This window comes from Scyliorhinus torazame, chromosome 13 (genome assembly GCF_047496885.1).
Source record: "Scyliorhinus torazame isolate Kashiwa2021f chromosome 13, sScyTor2.1, whole genome shotgun sequence".
Lineage (NCBI taxonomy): Eukaryota > Metazoa > Chordata > Chondrichthyes > Carcharhiniformes > Scyliorhinidae > Scyliorhinus > Scyliorhinus torazame.
Window position 1 is genome coordinate 35,872,846 of NC_092719.1, and position 16,075 is coordinate 35,888,920.

At 45.3% G+C, this 16,075-nt stretch overlaps 1 protein-coding gene across 4 annotated transcripts in view; it reads right to left on the minus strand.

Moving 5' to 3' along the window:
* Positions 1-16,075, minus strand: part of gsap (gamma-secretase activating protein) — a 129,625-nt gene that overhangs the window by 98,356 nt on the left and 15,194 nt on the right. For all 4 annotated transcript variants that reach the window (XR_011934036.1, XM_072471342.1, XM_072471341.1 and 1 more), the window contains 6 exons: positions 14,427-14,515; positions 12,057-12,126; positions 9,707-9,756; positions 8,977-9,081; positions 6,425-6,484; positions 3,084-3,127 (listed from right to left, as the gene is read on the minus strand). Coding sequence is in view for 3 of the 4 variants with exons in the window: in XM_072471342.1 (XP_072327443.1) it covers positions 3,084-3,127; positions 6,425-6,484; positions 8,977-9,081; positions 9,707-9,756; positions 12,057-12,126; positions 14,427-14,515 (418 nt within the window). In the remaining variant the exon portion in view is untranslated. The remainder of the gene's footprint in view (positions 1-3,083; positions 3,128-6,424; positions 6,485-8,976; positions 9,082-9,706; positions 9,757-12,056; positions 12,127-14,426; positions 14,516-16,075) is intronic.

A 16,075-nucleotide genomic window follows, 5' to 3' on the forward strand; every position in this document is an offset into this window, starting at 1 on the left:
GTGCGCGAGCTTGGGGCTGATACTGCTGAAATTGGTATACAGAGCACACCTCACGAGAGCGAGGGTGAGCCGATTCTTTGAAGGAGTAGAACGTTGCGGGGGAGCCTTCGCCTCGTTGATCGCCCAAAGGCGGATCCTGATAGGTTGGAGAGCAACCTCTCCACCGTGTGCCCTGGTGTGGAGGGGGGACCGTTTGGAATTCTTGACTCTTGAGAAGGTTAAGTTTGAACTGAGGGGAAGGATGGAGGGGTTGTACAATTCATGGGCATTATTCATTATGCACTTTCAAGAACTGGATAACATTGAACATTAGTTTGGGGGGGGGGGGGGGGACTGAGTATGTTAATGGTGACTATGAGTGATCCCTAATTCCTTTTTGTCATTTGTTTATGTGAACATGCGGGCTAATGTTTGGGGTTTGGTGGGAGGATGGGATCGTTGTTATTGATATGGGGATTGACATATTTGTTACTGATTATTGTTTATTATTGGTGGGTGTAAACCTGGGAGAAAATGTGAAGAAGAAGAATAAAAATATTTTTTTTAAAAAAACTTTTGAGTACATTTCACGAATGGGAGTTTTTAATCTCTATCAAGTGTGTATACGGGGGAGAGCTATAATAGCTTACTAGAAGTTAAATCTCCACATGGGTCATGAAGTCTGCCCTCTACCCAAAGTGGATCCTGGATGAGTTTCTATAAATGTGGCATGGGGGCATGCGTGCGTCGGGGTAATGAGGGGGCCTGAGTTGGAATAGAGTTGGCATGGTGGCTATGGGTGCCAAATTGACATTGCATTTGCATGTGAATTGAGGGTGGTTGGGGATATGAGTTGGCATTGAGTTGGTATGGGGCTATGAGTGGCCATGGGGTATGGGTGGGATGAGCCGGCTGTTTGAGGGGGTGTAGGATGTCTGGGAGCAATGTGGGAAGGGTCCTGCGAATCATGTGCATATGTTCTAGTCCTGTCCGAAGCTGGAAAGATTTTGGAGGGCGGTTTTCAGCACCATTTTGGGGGGTTTGCACATAGATGTGGAGCCCGGTCCACTGGAAGCCATATCTGCGGTGCCGGACCAACTGGAGTTGCAGGCAGGTGCGGGGGCAGATGCCTTAGCCTTCGCCTCGCTGATTGCTCGTAGGCGGGTCTTGCTGAGGTGGAGGTCGGGTTCGCCACCCTGTGCCTCGGGGGGGGGGGGGGGGGGGGGGGCGCGGGGGGGGGGGGGGGGGGGGGGAGGAGAAAAGAGAAAGAGAGAGAGAGACTATCTTCAGGTGCCTCATCATTGACCTTCCTCCACCATAAGGTTGGAAGTGGGTATGTTCACGACAACTGCACAATGTTCAATTCCATTTGCAATTCCTCACATAAAGAAGCAGTCCACGCCCACACAACAAGACCTGAGCAACTTTCAGGCTTGTGTTAATAAGTGACGCGAAGAATTCCATGCCATATAAATGCCAAGCAATGACCGGCTCCCCATGACATTTAATGGCATTGCCATCGTCAATGCAATAGTATCAATATCCTGGGAGTCATGAGAGAAAATAAATTTAATTAGACTGGCCATACCGTGGTCACAAAAGCAGGTGAGAGGCTGGGTATTGTACGGTGAATGACTCTCCTCCAGATTCCCCAAAGTCTTTCCACCACCTATAAGACATGGGTACTATCTACAAGATGCACTTCAGCAACTTGCTACAGCGTCTTCGGCAGTACCTCATAAATGCATAACCACTACTGCTTATAAGGTCAAAGGGGACAGTGGCAAAGGAGCATCACCACCTGCAAGTTTCCCTCCAAATCAAACACCATCCTGATTTGAAACTATAATTACGTTCCTCCATTGTCGTAGTGTCAACATCCTGGAACTCCCTAAATAACAGCACACTGGCTTGGATTGCAGTGGTTCAGGAAAAGACCTCATCGCCACTTCCTGACGAGCATACAGAGATGAGCCAATAATATTGGCTGTGCGAGCAATGCAAAATTCTGAGAATGAGTACATCTTAAAAAGGAATTTAAAATATAGGGCAATACATTTACAACTTGACAAACAATACATAAAAGTTCAGAAGAGCACTGCCATAACTGTGCAATAACAAGGGCAGCACGGTGGCGCAGTGGTAGCACTGCAGTCTCACGGCGCTAAGGTCCCAGGTTCGATCCCGGCTCTGGGTCACTGTCCGTTTGGAGTTTGCACATTCTCCCCGTGTTTGCATGGGTTTCGCCCCCACAACCCAAAGATGTGCAGGCTAGGTGGATTGGTCACACTAAATTGCCCCTTAATTGGAAAAAATGAATTGGATACTCAAAATTTATTGAAAAAAGAAAAAAAAAGAAAAAGAACATGCTTTGCGGGAACTTTTTGAAAGGCACCACACCATGGTGAGCTGTCAATGGATGACCCACAATAGCTGACAACCAGAAACTGAAGCAACTTGACTCTCAGGGAACTTGGTGTATTCCTGGTCTAGCGTTCGATGCGGACGTAGGTCCAAATAGAATACTAAACATCTCAACAGGTTGGGGTTGTGGCGCCGATGGGACAAAGTGCTTTCAAATGGCATTAATAAGCCTTCAAAATGAGACTTTCCAAGAGTGCAAGTAGAAGAAACTTGACCATTGGGGTCAGGAATCCAACATGCCTCAAGGACTAGAAGGTTCGCGATCAGGGTCTTCCTCGATTAAGAAGACACTGAAGATAATTTTCATTGAATGATTCCATTTGACTGATACAGCAGTAGTGGGCTTAAAAGCAAAACAACACAAACCCACTTAAGAGTTGTGTGTGTCTTTGTCAGGAGTAGCTGATGTGTCTCTGTTCAAATATATTCAGAAGTCTCTAATGTGAAGGGAAGTGAAGGAAATGCATTAAGGAATCTCCCTTTCCACTGTACATAGAGGTTAAACAAGTGAGCACTAATTACCATTTTGATAAAAGGGAACATAAGTAACCATTTCCTTTTTAAAACATTTTCTGGAACTTTACAGGGTATGGAGTACCTCTAAAATTGCTGGTGATTTTTTGATTTAAAATATAATTACAGATCGATTGTTAAGTAAAGCAAAAGTAATCACAGCCTACCGTAATTTTGTAACAGTTAAAGAGAGTCCAAGAGGAAATGAAAGCTACCAGAGAAGAAAGAAATGCATCATTATAACCAATTTCAGAAAGTCCATTTAACACTAACTGGATGAGAACTGCAAAGCAAAAAAGAGAAGAACTTGCATCATTAAAAACTTAGTGACGTTCATTTACTCACAGTGAAAGCAACGTAAATAAATCTTCCAAAAAAGAAACACAAGAACATTGCATTATGCAGTTTTAGTGGAAAACAACTCCTACAGAAGCAAAGAGCAACCCTCAAGATTAGCGCAACTTCCTTAAAAATCCGATTTTAAGAATAATAACTAACTCTTGCCTCTGCTTTGCTCCCTACCACCCTCAAGGTTTCTGAAATATTTCTGGTTAAACAGAAAAGTGGTCTTCAGAAGTTAATGACCCCTCCCGGGACCTAAATTAACATCAGCACAGATACAGGTATGGGATTATTTGTGGAGCAAAGATATAGTGTGATTTCCACATTCACAACATCAGCTGCTGCTCATACTAAGTCATTTGAATTTCTTCTTTCACTCACAGTACAACTAATTAAGGAACTCCCACTTCTTCCTGCACAACGAATATCACCTTCTAATCTTTTGCCATGGCTCAGTCACAAGATGAATACAGATAAGGGTCATCATACAAATGTAACAGATTGCTCTTCACAATGTTATCGGACAACCTACACAAATTTAAAATTGTACCTATTCCAAGTATTGTGAAGAAGTCATGACTGACACCAGTCTTAAATTGTCCTTTCAATAGTTCTACATAACTGCTTGCTTGATCTAGTTACATGCAGGTACCTTTTTGAAGTTCTGGATAGGTTCGGTCTAGGGCTAAAGTTTATTTCATGGGTATGGTTATTGTATAGGGCCCTCTTGGCTAGTGTTTGTACCAGCGCCTTGAGCTCGGGATGCTTTCAATTGAATAGGGGGATAAGACAGGGTGTCCGGTGTCGTCCCCCCTCTTACTTGCATTAGCGATTGAACCCTTAACTATTGCTTTGAGGGCTCTGAGTAAGTGGAAGGGGATAAAGTATGGAAGGGTGGAACATAGGGTGTCCCTATATGCTGATGATTTGCTGCTTTATGTTCCAGACCTGGTCCCCGCTATGGGTGAAATAATGGAGCTACTGAAGAGCTTTGGTTCTTTTTCGGGATGCAAGTTGAATCTGGAAAAGAGCGAGTACTTTGTGAGAAGGGGAGCTAACTTGCGGACGCTGCCTTTTACCTGGCCAGCTCTAGCTTCAAGTATTTGGGTGTCCAAGTGGTCCTGCTCCATAAATTGAATTATGCAAGTCTGGTGAGTATGGTTCAATCCGATTTGCAAAAGTGGGATCACCTTCCCCTGTCCTTGGCGGGCAGAGTCCAATCCAGTAAAATGAATATTCTCCCAAGATTTTTGTTTCTTTTCCAATGTCTTCCTGTTTTTCTCCCTTAATCTTTTTTTGTGAGGGTTAATAAGTTGTTTGCATCCTTTATAAGGATGGGCAAGACCCTAAAGATCCACAGAGCAGTTCTTCAAAGGAACAGACAGCCGGGGGGCTGAGCATTGCTTTTTTATTATTGGGCGGCCAATGCAGAGAAGGTATTGGGATGGTCCAGTGATCTGGGCTCCATATGAGGACGGATAGAGGCAAGTCGTGTAGGAGATCTAGTCTTGGTGTACTGGTGTCGGCCTCGCTTCCGTTCTCTAGGGCAAGGTTCGACAGAATCCACCCATAAATGCCAGACATGCTACCTTCCTCCGACCCTGCTAGCGAAAGCACGGTAGCATTGTGGATAGCACAATTGCTTCATAGCTCCAGGGTCCCAGGTTCGATTCCGGCTTGGGTCACTGTCTGTGCGGAGTCTGCACATCCTCCCCGTGTGTGCGTGGATTTTCTCCGGGTGCTCCGGTTTCCTCCCACAGTCCAAAGATGTGCAGGTTAGGTGGATTGGCCATGATAAATTGCCCTTAGTGTCCAAAATTGCCCTTAGTGGTGGGTGGGGTTACTGGGTTATGGGGATAGGGTGGAGTTGTTGACCTTGGGTAGGGTACTCTTTCCAAGAGCCGGTACAGACTCGATGGGCCAAATGGCCTCCTTCTGCACTGTAAATTCTACGATTCTATTATCTATGAAAGGATCCTCTCCACCAGAGATGTCGGCGGTGCCACGGGAACTGTACAGAATTACTTATCTGGAGGCACCTGAACGAGTCAAACCCGATGGTAGTGTCCAAGGATATGGAGACAATTCAGGCAGCACTTTAAAGTTTGGATCTGTATCGAGGATGGCCCATATTTGCACCAATCATCTTCTATTTGAGCCATCAAGGCTGGACGCCACATTTGGGGTGTGGTGAGGAAAGGGGCTTGGGAGATTCGGGGGGTTGTTTGTAGAGGGATGGTTGACCAGCTTTGAGGAATTGTCGGCGAAGTTTAGGCTTTTGGGGCCAAACTCGTTCAGGTGCCTCCAGATAAGTAATTCTGGACACGGGACCTTCCCAACATTTCCCGTGGCACCGCCGACATCTCTGGTGGAGAGGATCCTTTCGCTAGCAGGGTCGGAGGAAGGTCGCATGTCTGGCATTTATGGGCAGATTCTGTCGAAGGGTTCGTATCCAGTGGATGAAGTGAAGGTGAAGGGGGAGAGGGAGTTGGAACCTATTGTGGAAGATAAGGTGTGGTGCGAGGTCCTTTGTAGGGTGAACTTCACGTCCTCATGTGCGCGGCTTGGCCTGACCCAGCTTAAGGTGATACATCGGGTGCACCTGATCAAAGCTAAGATGAGTAGCTTTTTTCCGGAGGTAGCGGACAAGTGCGAGCAGTGCTCCCGGGGCCAGCCAACCGCACACACACACACATGTTCTGGTCTTATCCCAAACTGGTAAGCTTTTGGATCTCCTTCTTTAGCACCATGTCAGCGATTCGGAATATTGATCTGGAACCTTGTCCTCTAGTGGCCATTTTTGGGGTGTCAGACCCGCCTGGGCTGCAAACGGGGGTGAAGGCGAATGTCCTCACCTTCGCCTCGTTGATTGCTCAGAGGTGGGGTCTGCTGCGGTGGAGGTCTTCTAATCCGCCCAGCGCCTCGGTATGGTTGGGTGACCTAATGGAATTAGTGTACCTGGAGAAAGTCAAGTACGCCATTAGGGGAGGTTGAGGGGTTCTACCGGATATGGCAGCCATTCATTTCCTAGGAATTAGTCACCGTCAGTTGCTTGGGGGGGGGGGGGGGGGGGGAGAGACTATAGAATTTATTGTAAATGGAAAATCTTTAATAAAAATATATATTTAGAAAATTGATAGCAAATATAAAATATCAACTAACTTACCAACATTTCATAATTTCTGTCAGGGTAAAACTGGATGCACATCAGAACTGCATTGTTTTCCTACTTAAAATAAACGTCGTCATCATCATTATAATAATAGTAATCTTTATTGTCAGAAGTAGGCTTACATTAAAGAGGTCTCTCGTGAAAATAAAACTTGCTACTGGAGTCGTTGATCTTTCCCATAAATAATGAAACATTTGCTATGCACAGCAAAAGAACATTTTCCATTCACCTCAGTTCATTAATATCAATAGAAAATGCAATGGATTTCACTGCACGTTTTATCCAATTGAGTAGGTGTGGTGAAGCTATTCAACTACAAAATTAGCCACTGCTCCACGAGTCCCTTTCTGTCAAAAGGTGTTATTTAAACTGCTCAAGTAAAACTTTTTTTGTTAACTGTACCGGTACAATATTACCTCACTCACTTTTGGTTATAGGATCAAATAGAAGCAGGAACTACAAATTCACACAATTGGGGTGGTCACATTCTGTTACTGGCAGAGAATTCTCATGACTCATCTAGATTACGGAGTCCAAGAGCAGTTTTCTTTGTGCCGTACAAGTCATTAGCAATGTAAGTGCTATAATTAACTTCAATGTGCCCAGGCTAGGAAGTAAAATTGTAATAGCTGATTTCCCTCTCTATTGTTATCCAGTGACCTATGCTGGAAATTGTACATAGATTGAATAACCTGCTAATTCTCAATGACTGTGCACATGCGCATATAGATACACAAGCAGGATACAGAAAGGCTGCTGATGCCAATAGAGCTGTACACCAACACATTAAATGGAAGGGAAGGGGTGAATATATTTTTCTTCCCTTGGGATCTTTGCACCATCTTGGTTCAGTGATAACATTCACCCCAAGAGTTAAAGGGTCGTGGGTTCAACCCACACGCCAGAGACTGGAGCACATAAGTTAGGCTGACACTCATAATACAGCCCTAAAGAAATGCTGTAGTGTTGGAGTTCTGTATTTCAAGTGACACATTAACTAAGGATTTAATTCGTAACTGGATGTAAAAGGAGCTCCTGCCAGTTTTCAAAGAAAAGCAGTTTAGATACATAGATATATAGGAACAGGAGGAGGCCTCTTGGCCCTTCGAGCCTGCTCCGCCATTTATCACAATCATAGCTGATCATCCAACTCAATAGCCTAATCCTGCTTTCGCCCCATAGCCTTTGATATCATTTGCCCCAAGTGCTATACCTAGCACCTCTTGAATATATTCAATGTTTTAGCATCAACTATCTCCTGTGGTAATGAATTCCACAGGCTCACCACACTTTGGGTGAAGAAATGTCTCCTCATCTCTGTCCGAAATGGTTTACCCTGAATCCTCAGACTGTGATTCCTGGTTCTGGATACACCCACCATTGGGAACATCTTCCCTGCATCTACCCCGTCTAGTCCTGTTAGAATTTTATATATCTCCTTAAGATCCTCCCTCATTCTTCTGAACTCCAGTGAGAACAATCCTAACCTAGTCAACCTCTCCTCGTATGACTGTCCCGCCATCCCTGGAATCAGTCTGGTAAACCTTTGTTGTACTCCTTTGGGAGCAAGAACATTCTTCTTCAGAAAAGGAGATCAAAAATGCACACAATATTCTAGGTGTGGTCTCACCAAGGCCCTGTATAATTGCAACAACACATCCCTGCTCCTGTACTCAAAACCTCTCTCAATGAAGGCCTACATACCATTAGCCTTCTTTACCGCCTGCTGCACCTGCATGCTTACCTAGTGACTGGTGCACAAGGACACCCAGGTCCCGCTGTACACACCCCTCTCCCAATTTACAACCGTTCAGGTAGTAATCTGCATTCCTGTTTTTGCTTCCAAAGTGAATAACCTCACACTTATCCAAATTATACTGCATCTGCCATTGATTTGCCCACTCGCCCAACCTGTCCAGATCATTCTGTAGGATCTCTGGATCCTGGTCACAGTTCAACCTCCCACCCAACTTGGTATCATCAGCAAACTTTGAGATATTATATTTTGTTCCCTCATCCAAATCATTCATATATATTGTGAATAATTGGGGTCCCAGCACCGATTCCTGTGGCACCCCACTAGTTACTACCTGCCAATTTGAAAAGGACCCATTAATTCCTACTTTTTGTTTCCTCTCTGCCAACCAGTTTTCTATTCACCTCAATACACTTTCCCTAATCCCATGCATTTTAATCTTGCACAATAATCTTTTATGTGGGACTTTGTCAAACGTCTTCTGAAAGTCCAAAGATACCACATCGACTGGCTCCCCCTTGTCAACTGTACTAGTTACATCTTCAAAGAATTCCAACAAATTTGTCAAGCATGATTTCCCCTTCATAAATCCATGCTGACTCTGACTGATCCTGCTACTGCTTTCTAAATGTTTAGCATTAATTATCCCCAAATAACACTGTCAAAAATAGATTATCCATTCATTTAGCTCACTGCTGCTTATGAGACCTTGCTCAAATTTCTACAACTAATTATATTTTGTTTAATTCCAAAAACAAAACAAGGACACTTACGTCAAATCATGCTTTACCTTTTTAATAACATAGAACAGTCTTTGTCCCTCTGTATCCCACTGTGCCCACAAAAAGTCTTCAGCCACAATATCTTTGTGAAGCCGATCAGGATTCTGAACCATCTAAAATAAATTTAACACAAATGCATATAGCCAGAAAACAGACTGCAATAGCCAGAAAATAGATATAATTATATCAAAATGACAAAAGATTTAACTTTACCAAAATTATTCCCACATTTGAGGAGTGTTATTCCCTGCGGAAGATTTCTTTAGCTCAGAAATTATCCTTGGCGAGCGCAAGAGGGGGAAAGTTCCCAGGATTACAACAACCTCACAACTGTCCAGCAAATTAAAACCATTATAGCTGTAAGCTGCACCTTATGTTCATAGTCATAAACATGAATGAAGATATGAAGTTGCACAGTACCAAAAGTACTTTCAGTTGCAGTGATCAGCTTAGCCCCTGATTAAAACTTCAGAATAGTTTCTGAACCAAAACTAATCTCGAGGGGTGCAGTTCACACGGTGGGTCACTCCTAGCCTTTTCACACAATGACATTGTGTTCAGACAGGTGACATCTGTAGAAAACTGTACATTTCCTGATCAGCATTTTCAAGAAGCTAATTACCAAAATCCACATCCAATGTGACTGGCTGTGCCCAACTTTCTTCCAACATCTTGCAGCTCCACTGCACAATATCCATGCACCTCATTCTACTGCTCCAAAATATCTAACTTACTTACCACTCTATAACCCTCTTCGACAACCACTCTTATGCAAATATGTTCAATGCCTAGACAAGAAAAAGTTTAAATTAATTGTAAGATATTTAGACATTAATGGACATGCATAATTCCTTTTAAAGCAACATCAATGGTGCTTGGATGGGATTGCAGAGTTAAACATGAAACAGCTGGAGAGTAACAAAATAAAACAATATTCAGGAACATAAATGGGAGACACTGTAGTTACAGTGAAGTTACACAAAAGGCTCATTGCTTTCCCTTGATGTTATGGTAAGTCGAGGGATGGAAGGCTTTTTATACAATTACAGGGTGTTACAAAATCTTGCTGTGCGAGTGTTCAACCTGAAACACGATCAGCCTGGTGTATTTGTTTGGATATTAGGGAGAAACGTTTGTGCCAACAGTGAGAACTCAAATCTCTTTTTCATTAAACAACAATGAAAGTATTTATTAAAGTAGAATAAATACAATGGAAAAACTACAAAGAACTATTTTATAATTCGGACCATTAACAGTGAGCACTTAATCCCCAAAGAATGGAGATTCTAAAGCATCCGTTTCCCTCGCAATCATAAACTCTACTGAGAGCCCTCCATTTCCCAAACAACCACCATAAATCTATTGGTCAAATCTAGCCAGTGACTGCCATACCGTACTGTCTAAGTGACCAGGACTTGCGAATGGTCTTTGGTTCAGCGAAAAAACAAACTTTTGCACAAACTGACTTTTTGCCATCAGCACTTCATCTCTAGCTGACCTGTTTCCTGAGATTGGCTGTTGCTCCTTCAATACCTCATGTATCTAGCCTGCTTGCTGGTGGTTCACAGCACTCTGCCTACTAAATGTATCAATTGCAAAGTACATCCGGTGCCCTATTCTCTTAGTTGCTGCCCACGCTGGTTTACAAAATGCATGGCCGTTTGAAAAAAATTCATTTTAATAGCATCACACCATTTTGTGACAAGGGGCACTATGCTACATAGCGCTTAGTGTGTTGCTCTATTGGCAAGGTCGAGCAGCACATAAGCCATAAAATAAGCATATAATGAAGTGAATTAAATACCACCCCAGTTGGTGATGGAAGTTTGTAGATTGGCAACTGCTCGTAAATGCCAGGTCTCGGTCTAGCTGCACAGTCTGCCCTTATTTATCTATCTTTTTAAATATTAAGTTTCCTATATCTTCAGTTGCGAGTTGTGATTTATTACTGTTTTTTTAATGCAATGTGTGGGACAATCAGGTGTAGACTTTGAACAAAACATTGTAAAAGTGCGTGAAATTTTCTCGAAGTACAACTTTTGTATGTAAATAAAGGAGGCAATTTGACCCAAATTGCTTACCAGTAGATAAGTGCTTTTTATAACATTGTTTACAGACCAGAAGAAGCAGAGAGTGAATAGCATTCTCTGGACCCTCAAGCAAATCTTCTGCCATGATTGACCAAGCCACAAGCACTAATCCCCCAAATCTCTCCGGTACTCACCCCCCAACAACCCAGTCCCCTCTCCCTCCAAAAGCCAATCCGTTTCCATCCCCCCACGAATCCCACACTGTCTCCCAGATACTCTCATGCCCCTACCTCCTATTGCCATTTCAACCACCACCTACCTCGCCACCCTGCAGAGATGGCTCCCTGTCACTGCCTCCTTTCCAATGACCCTCTCAGCAACCTGTAGCGATCTCACCTGGCTGTTCGAGACTATGGTTTTCTAACACTGATATTCCCGCCCAGCAGTCAGCCAGCCTGTCGATCTGGCTAGCTGTTGGGCAAAAAAATGGAGTAACAAAAATGATAACAAATTCAGAAGGATCTCCATATTCCCACAGATTATCTCGCAAACAGATTCCCCAACTCCCTCGTCATAAATATTGGGGTTTGTGTGTGGAGAAAAACCTGCATTCCATTGGGCAGCACGGTAGCATAGTGGTTAGCACAATTGCTTCACAGCTCCAGGGTCCCAGATTCGATTCCCAGCTTGGGTCACTGTCTGTGCAGAGTCTGCACGTGCTCCCCGTGTGCATGGGTTTCCTCCGGGGGCTCCGGTTTCTTCCCACAGTCCAAAGATGTGCAGGTTAGGTGGATTGGCCATGTAAATTGTCCTTAGTGTCCAAAATTGCCCTTAGTGGTGGGTGGGGTTACTTGGTTATGGGGATAGGGTGGAGGTGTGGGCTTGGGTAGGGTGCTCTTTCAAAAGAGCCGGTGCAGACTCGATTGGCTGAATGGCCTCCTTAAGCACTGTAAATTCTATGATTCTATGCTCATACCACATGGTGACACTACCATACCTTGGTAGGTTAGCCTTTGCTTTTTCCTTCTAAAAATAATCAACATGGTCTCACAACTTACATCTATCCTCTGAAACTACCAGCAGGTGATTTTCAGGAAATACCCTCTTATCTGCAGCAGGGTGGACAAACTGCAAAAATAAATGTTGTTTAAAACAGACATTCTGAAACTTACAAGAAATATTTCTTTCAAAAAAATCAACACATTTGGTTGAACAAGTTAGTTGCAGGAGCAAACATTGGCACAGCAGTACAAATGCAAAGCTATCCAAATGGTACATTAAACAGGGATTTTAATAACAAATAGAGAATTATTTAACTCTTCATTTCAACCTAAGCAGCGAGTGTTCCAGAGTTATTTGGGAAGGTTTTGCATACCTTTTTTGAGAAACAAATTCTTTCAAACATTATTGTGCTCCTGCTAAAGCAAATGCTTTAATACATTTGAAACCACTAAGTGCTTCACATAATAATTATGACACAATTTGTAGTATGTATGTAAAGTTATAGAAAAACCACGGACTGGATTCTCTGATTTTGAGGCGATGTCCCCATGCCGGCGTGGGAACAGTGGCGTTTTACATCAGGAAAAAATGGCGTAAAACGACCACCGATTCCCCGTTTTGCTGGGGGCTAGCATGCCGGCAGCATAAAGCACCCGGCTCTAACTGCCGATACAGCCCGGAGAATTGCCGGGTCCGTGGGCGCGCGCATGCGCACGGCCTGCATCAGACCCGGCCGGCGAAAAAGTGTCCCCCCCCTTTGGCCGGCTCGCGAGCCCTAGACCACCCCCCCCCCCACAGTTCCCCCAGCCCCTAATAAAGTCCCCCCCCCTGCCGCAGACTGTGGCGGCGCTGGACCCAGTGCGCAGCCGCCACGCCGAGTTCCCGACGGATGAGACCACACTCGTCTGACGCTATCAGGGACGCGGCCGGTCGGGGGCAGGGCATTGGGACGCGGGCCTCAGGCAATGTCCTGAAAGTGGCGCCGCCCCCGATTTGGGTGGGAACTGTAATTCTCCGGCCGATCGCCGAATGCGATTTTGGCGTCGGCAACCGGAGAATCCAGCCCCATAATTCCTCATCTATTCGTCATTAGCTGAGAATTTTCCGAAGGGCCGAGGGAGTAAAAATCCATCCCTCCATATCTTTACACATGGAAGTTAAAAGTTTAAAGATCTTCACAAATCATTCTTTGGTGAAGGTATTAGGCTATGAAACATAATAGTAATAATCTTTATTATTGTCACATGGAGGCTTACATTAACACTGCAATGAAGTTACTGTGAAAATCCCCTAGTCGCCACACTCCGGCGCCTATTCGGGTACACAGAGGGTGAATTCAGAATGTCCAATTCACTGAACAACCACGTCTTTCGGGACTTCTGTGAGGAAACCCACGCAGACAGGGGGAGAACGTGCAGACTCCCCACAGACAGCGATCCAAGTAGTAAGTGAACCCGGGACCCTGGCGCTGTGAAGCAACAGTGCTAACCACTGTGCTGCCTTGCGCACCAAGTCCTTTGTCTCTGTAGTGGAGCAGCCTTGTGACACTCACAAGGTTAACTGGGGGTCGCTTCAGGAGCCTCAGAAATTGGAACGCCACTCTCGCTACACTGAGGCGTTCCGGCGAGCAGAGCTCCTCAGTGTACAATAAGGGGCTCTGTGCGGCCTCGATCGAGCATTCCCCACTGAGGCCCTTATCAAACGAAAGTCGCATTGTAATAGCCTCGTGTTAATCGGTGCTGTGAGCGCTGCTACATTGTCGCCCCCCACCCCCCCCCCCCCCCCTCCCCCCCCCGGAGGACCGCACCAGCCGGCCAGGTCCCGCCGTGTGGGACCATGTCCATTCCACACTGGCAGGACTGGCCAGAAACCGACGGCCACTCAGCCCATCAGGGCCCGGAGAATTGCTGGGGGGGGGGGGGGGGGGGCCCCCGCTGCCAACGGCTCTCGACCGGCATGCCGGAGAATGCGGCAGCCGGCATCTGAGCAGGATTCGACGGGGGGGGTCAGAGAATCCCGCTCTATATGTGTTTGTTGATCACTACCTTCTGTTATGTACTACTTAACATTCAATTTTTAAGGGAGTTATTTTCTGACCCTCTTCCTACATGAAAAACTTCCAGACAGCCACGGATAATCTTGCTCATAGGCTTGTGCCAATGCTGCTCAGTAACTAAACCCACAGGACCACTGACTCCCTGTGCCTCTCCCAACAGTTTGGGTTCTGCTTTTCACTTTTGACCAAACTAATGGACTGAAAAAAGTTCCTGACATTTGTAGTTGCAAATCTATGTCCCATGACTGACACTCAAAACAAACCGAAAGGAACAGTTCTTACAACATCACCAGACCTGCAGAAAGTCTAGCATACTGAACTTTTGGCTTTAACAAAAAATTAAATGAATGGAACAATCAGTGATAAATACCTGAACTCTGACATCAGAGTCAACAGCTTTTAAGACTTTTGTATTATTTACTGGATGAATTTCAATCAGCAACGTCAAGCACCTGGATACTGCAATAACAGTTGAAGCAAACAGTGCAAATTAGCATTTTCTCAATACATGCCCTGCTGTTTAAAATATTGATAAGCAGAAATATTCAAATAGATTCAAATCCTTCAAACTTGGGCCCGGTTTTCCTTTAAAAATGGCAGATGCTGGCGGAAAGAAAGAGGTTGCATGGTCAGTTTAATAGGCTGACGACAGGGAAGGCAGTGGGGCAGTTAAGAAGAGCGAGGGGTGGCAATATGAATATGGGGAGAAGGCGAGCCATATGCTGGCCCGCCAGCTGAGGAGGCACGCTGCATCCAGGGAAATTTTAAAAGTAAGAACGGAGAGGGAAGAGGCAGTATCAGAGCCGGGGGAGATAAATGAGGCGTTCTGGGGATACTACGAGAGGTTATATAGAGCTGTGCCAGGTGGAAAAGAAGGGGACATGGGATGGTTCCTAGACGGCTTGGAATTCCCAAAGTTGGAGGAAGAGAGGAGAAACCACTGGGCCCGAGGGAGGTGATTGACAGTCGGGGAAAGCACATGGCTTTCCGGCGGAGTTTTACAAGGCGTTTGTAACAGAATTGGCACCGCACATGTTGGGGATGTTTAATGAAGCATTGGAGATGGAGAAAGAGACATTAACGAAGGTGTCAATTATGTTAAGCCTGAAAAAAAGGAAGAATCCGTTGGGAGTATGGGTCATATAGGCTGCTGAATATTGACGTGAAGGTGCTGGCTAAGTTGATGGCGGGGAGGATGGAGGGATGTTTGTGTGCCGGGGTGGTAGCAGAGGTCCAAATGGGTTTTGTAAAAGGCAGACAGCTCTCCAGTAATATCAGGAGGCTATTGACTGTGGTAATGACACCGTCAGAGGGGGGGTGGGGGGGGGGGGGGGGGTTCGGGCTGCACAGAGGTACGAGACAGGGATGTCCACTGTCACCGTTGCTACTTGCGCCAGCGATTGAACCCTTGGCAAAGACCCTTAGGGGGTCAACGGAGTGGTGGGGAAGTAGAGAACATCGGAATCGCTATACGCAGATGACCTATTGTTATTTGTGTCGGACTCACTGGAGAGTTAAACTGGAGGGCAAATACGCCACTGGGGGTGGCAGCCTGGCTGGGGCACCTGTATGACTTTCTACGATTGGAAAAGATCAAATTTGAGTTGAGTGGGTCGGAGGAGGGATTTGAGGCACAGTGGGGGTTGTTCATGACAATGTTTGAGGGATTGTTCGTCACGAGGAAGGGGGTAAAACGGGGAAAACTGTACACACTGTAGGTTACTGAATGTGTTGCTGTCTATGTTACTGTTCTTGTTTATACACGTTTGTAATAAAATACATTTGACAAAAAAGAATCATAGAATCCCTACAGTGCAGAAGGAGACCATTCAGCCCACCGGGTCCATACCAACCCAACCCATGTCCACTCGCCTGTCCACACCATCTTATCCACGTAACCCATAACCTAACCTGCACATTGCTGGACACTGAGGGGCAATTTATCATGGCCAAACCACCTAACCCATACATCTTTGGACTGTGGGAAGAAACCGGAGCACCCGGAGGAAACCCACACAG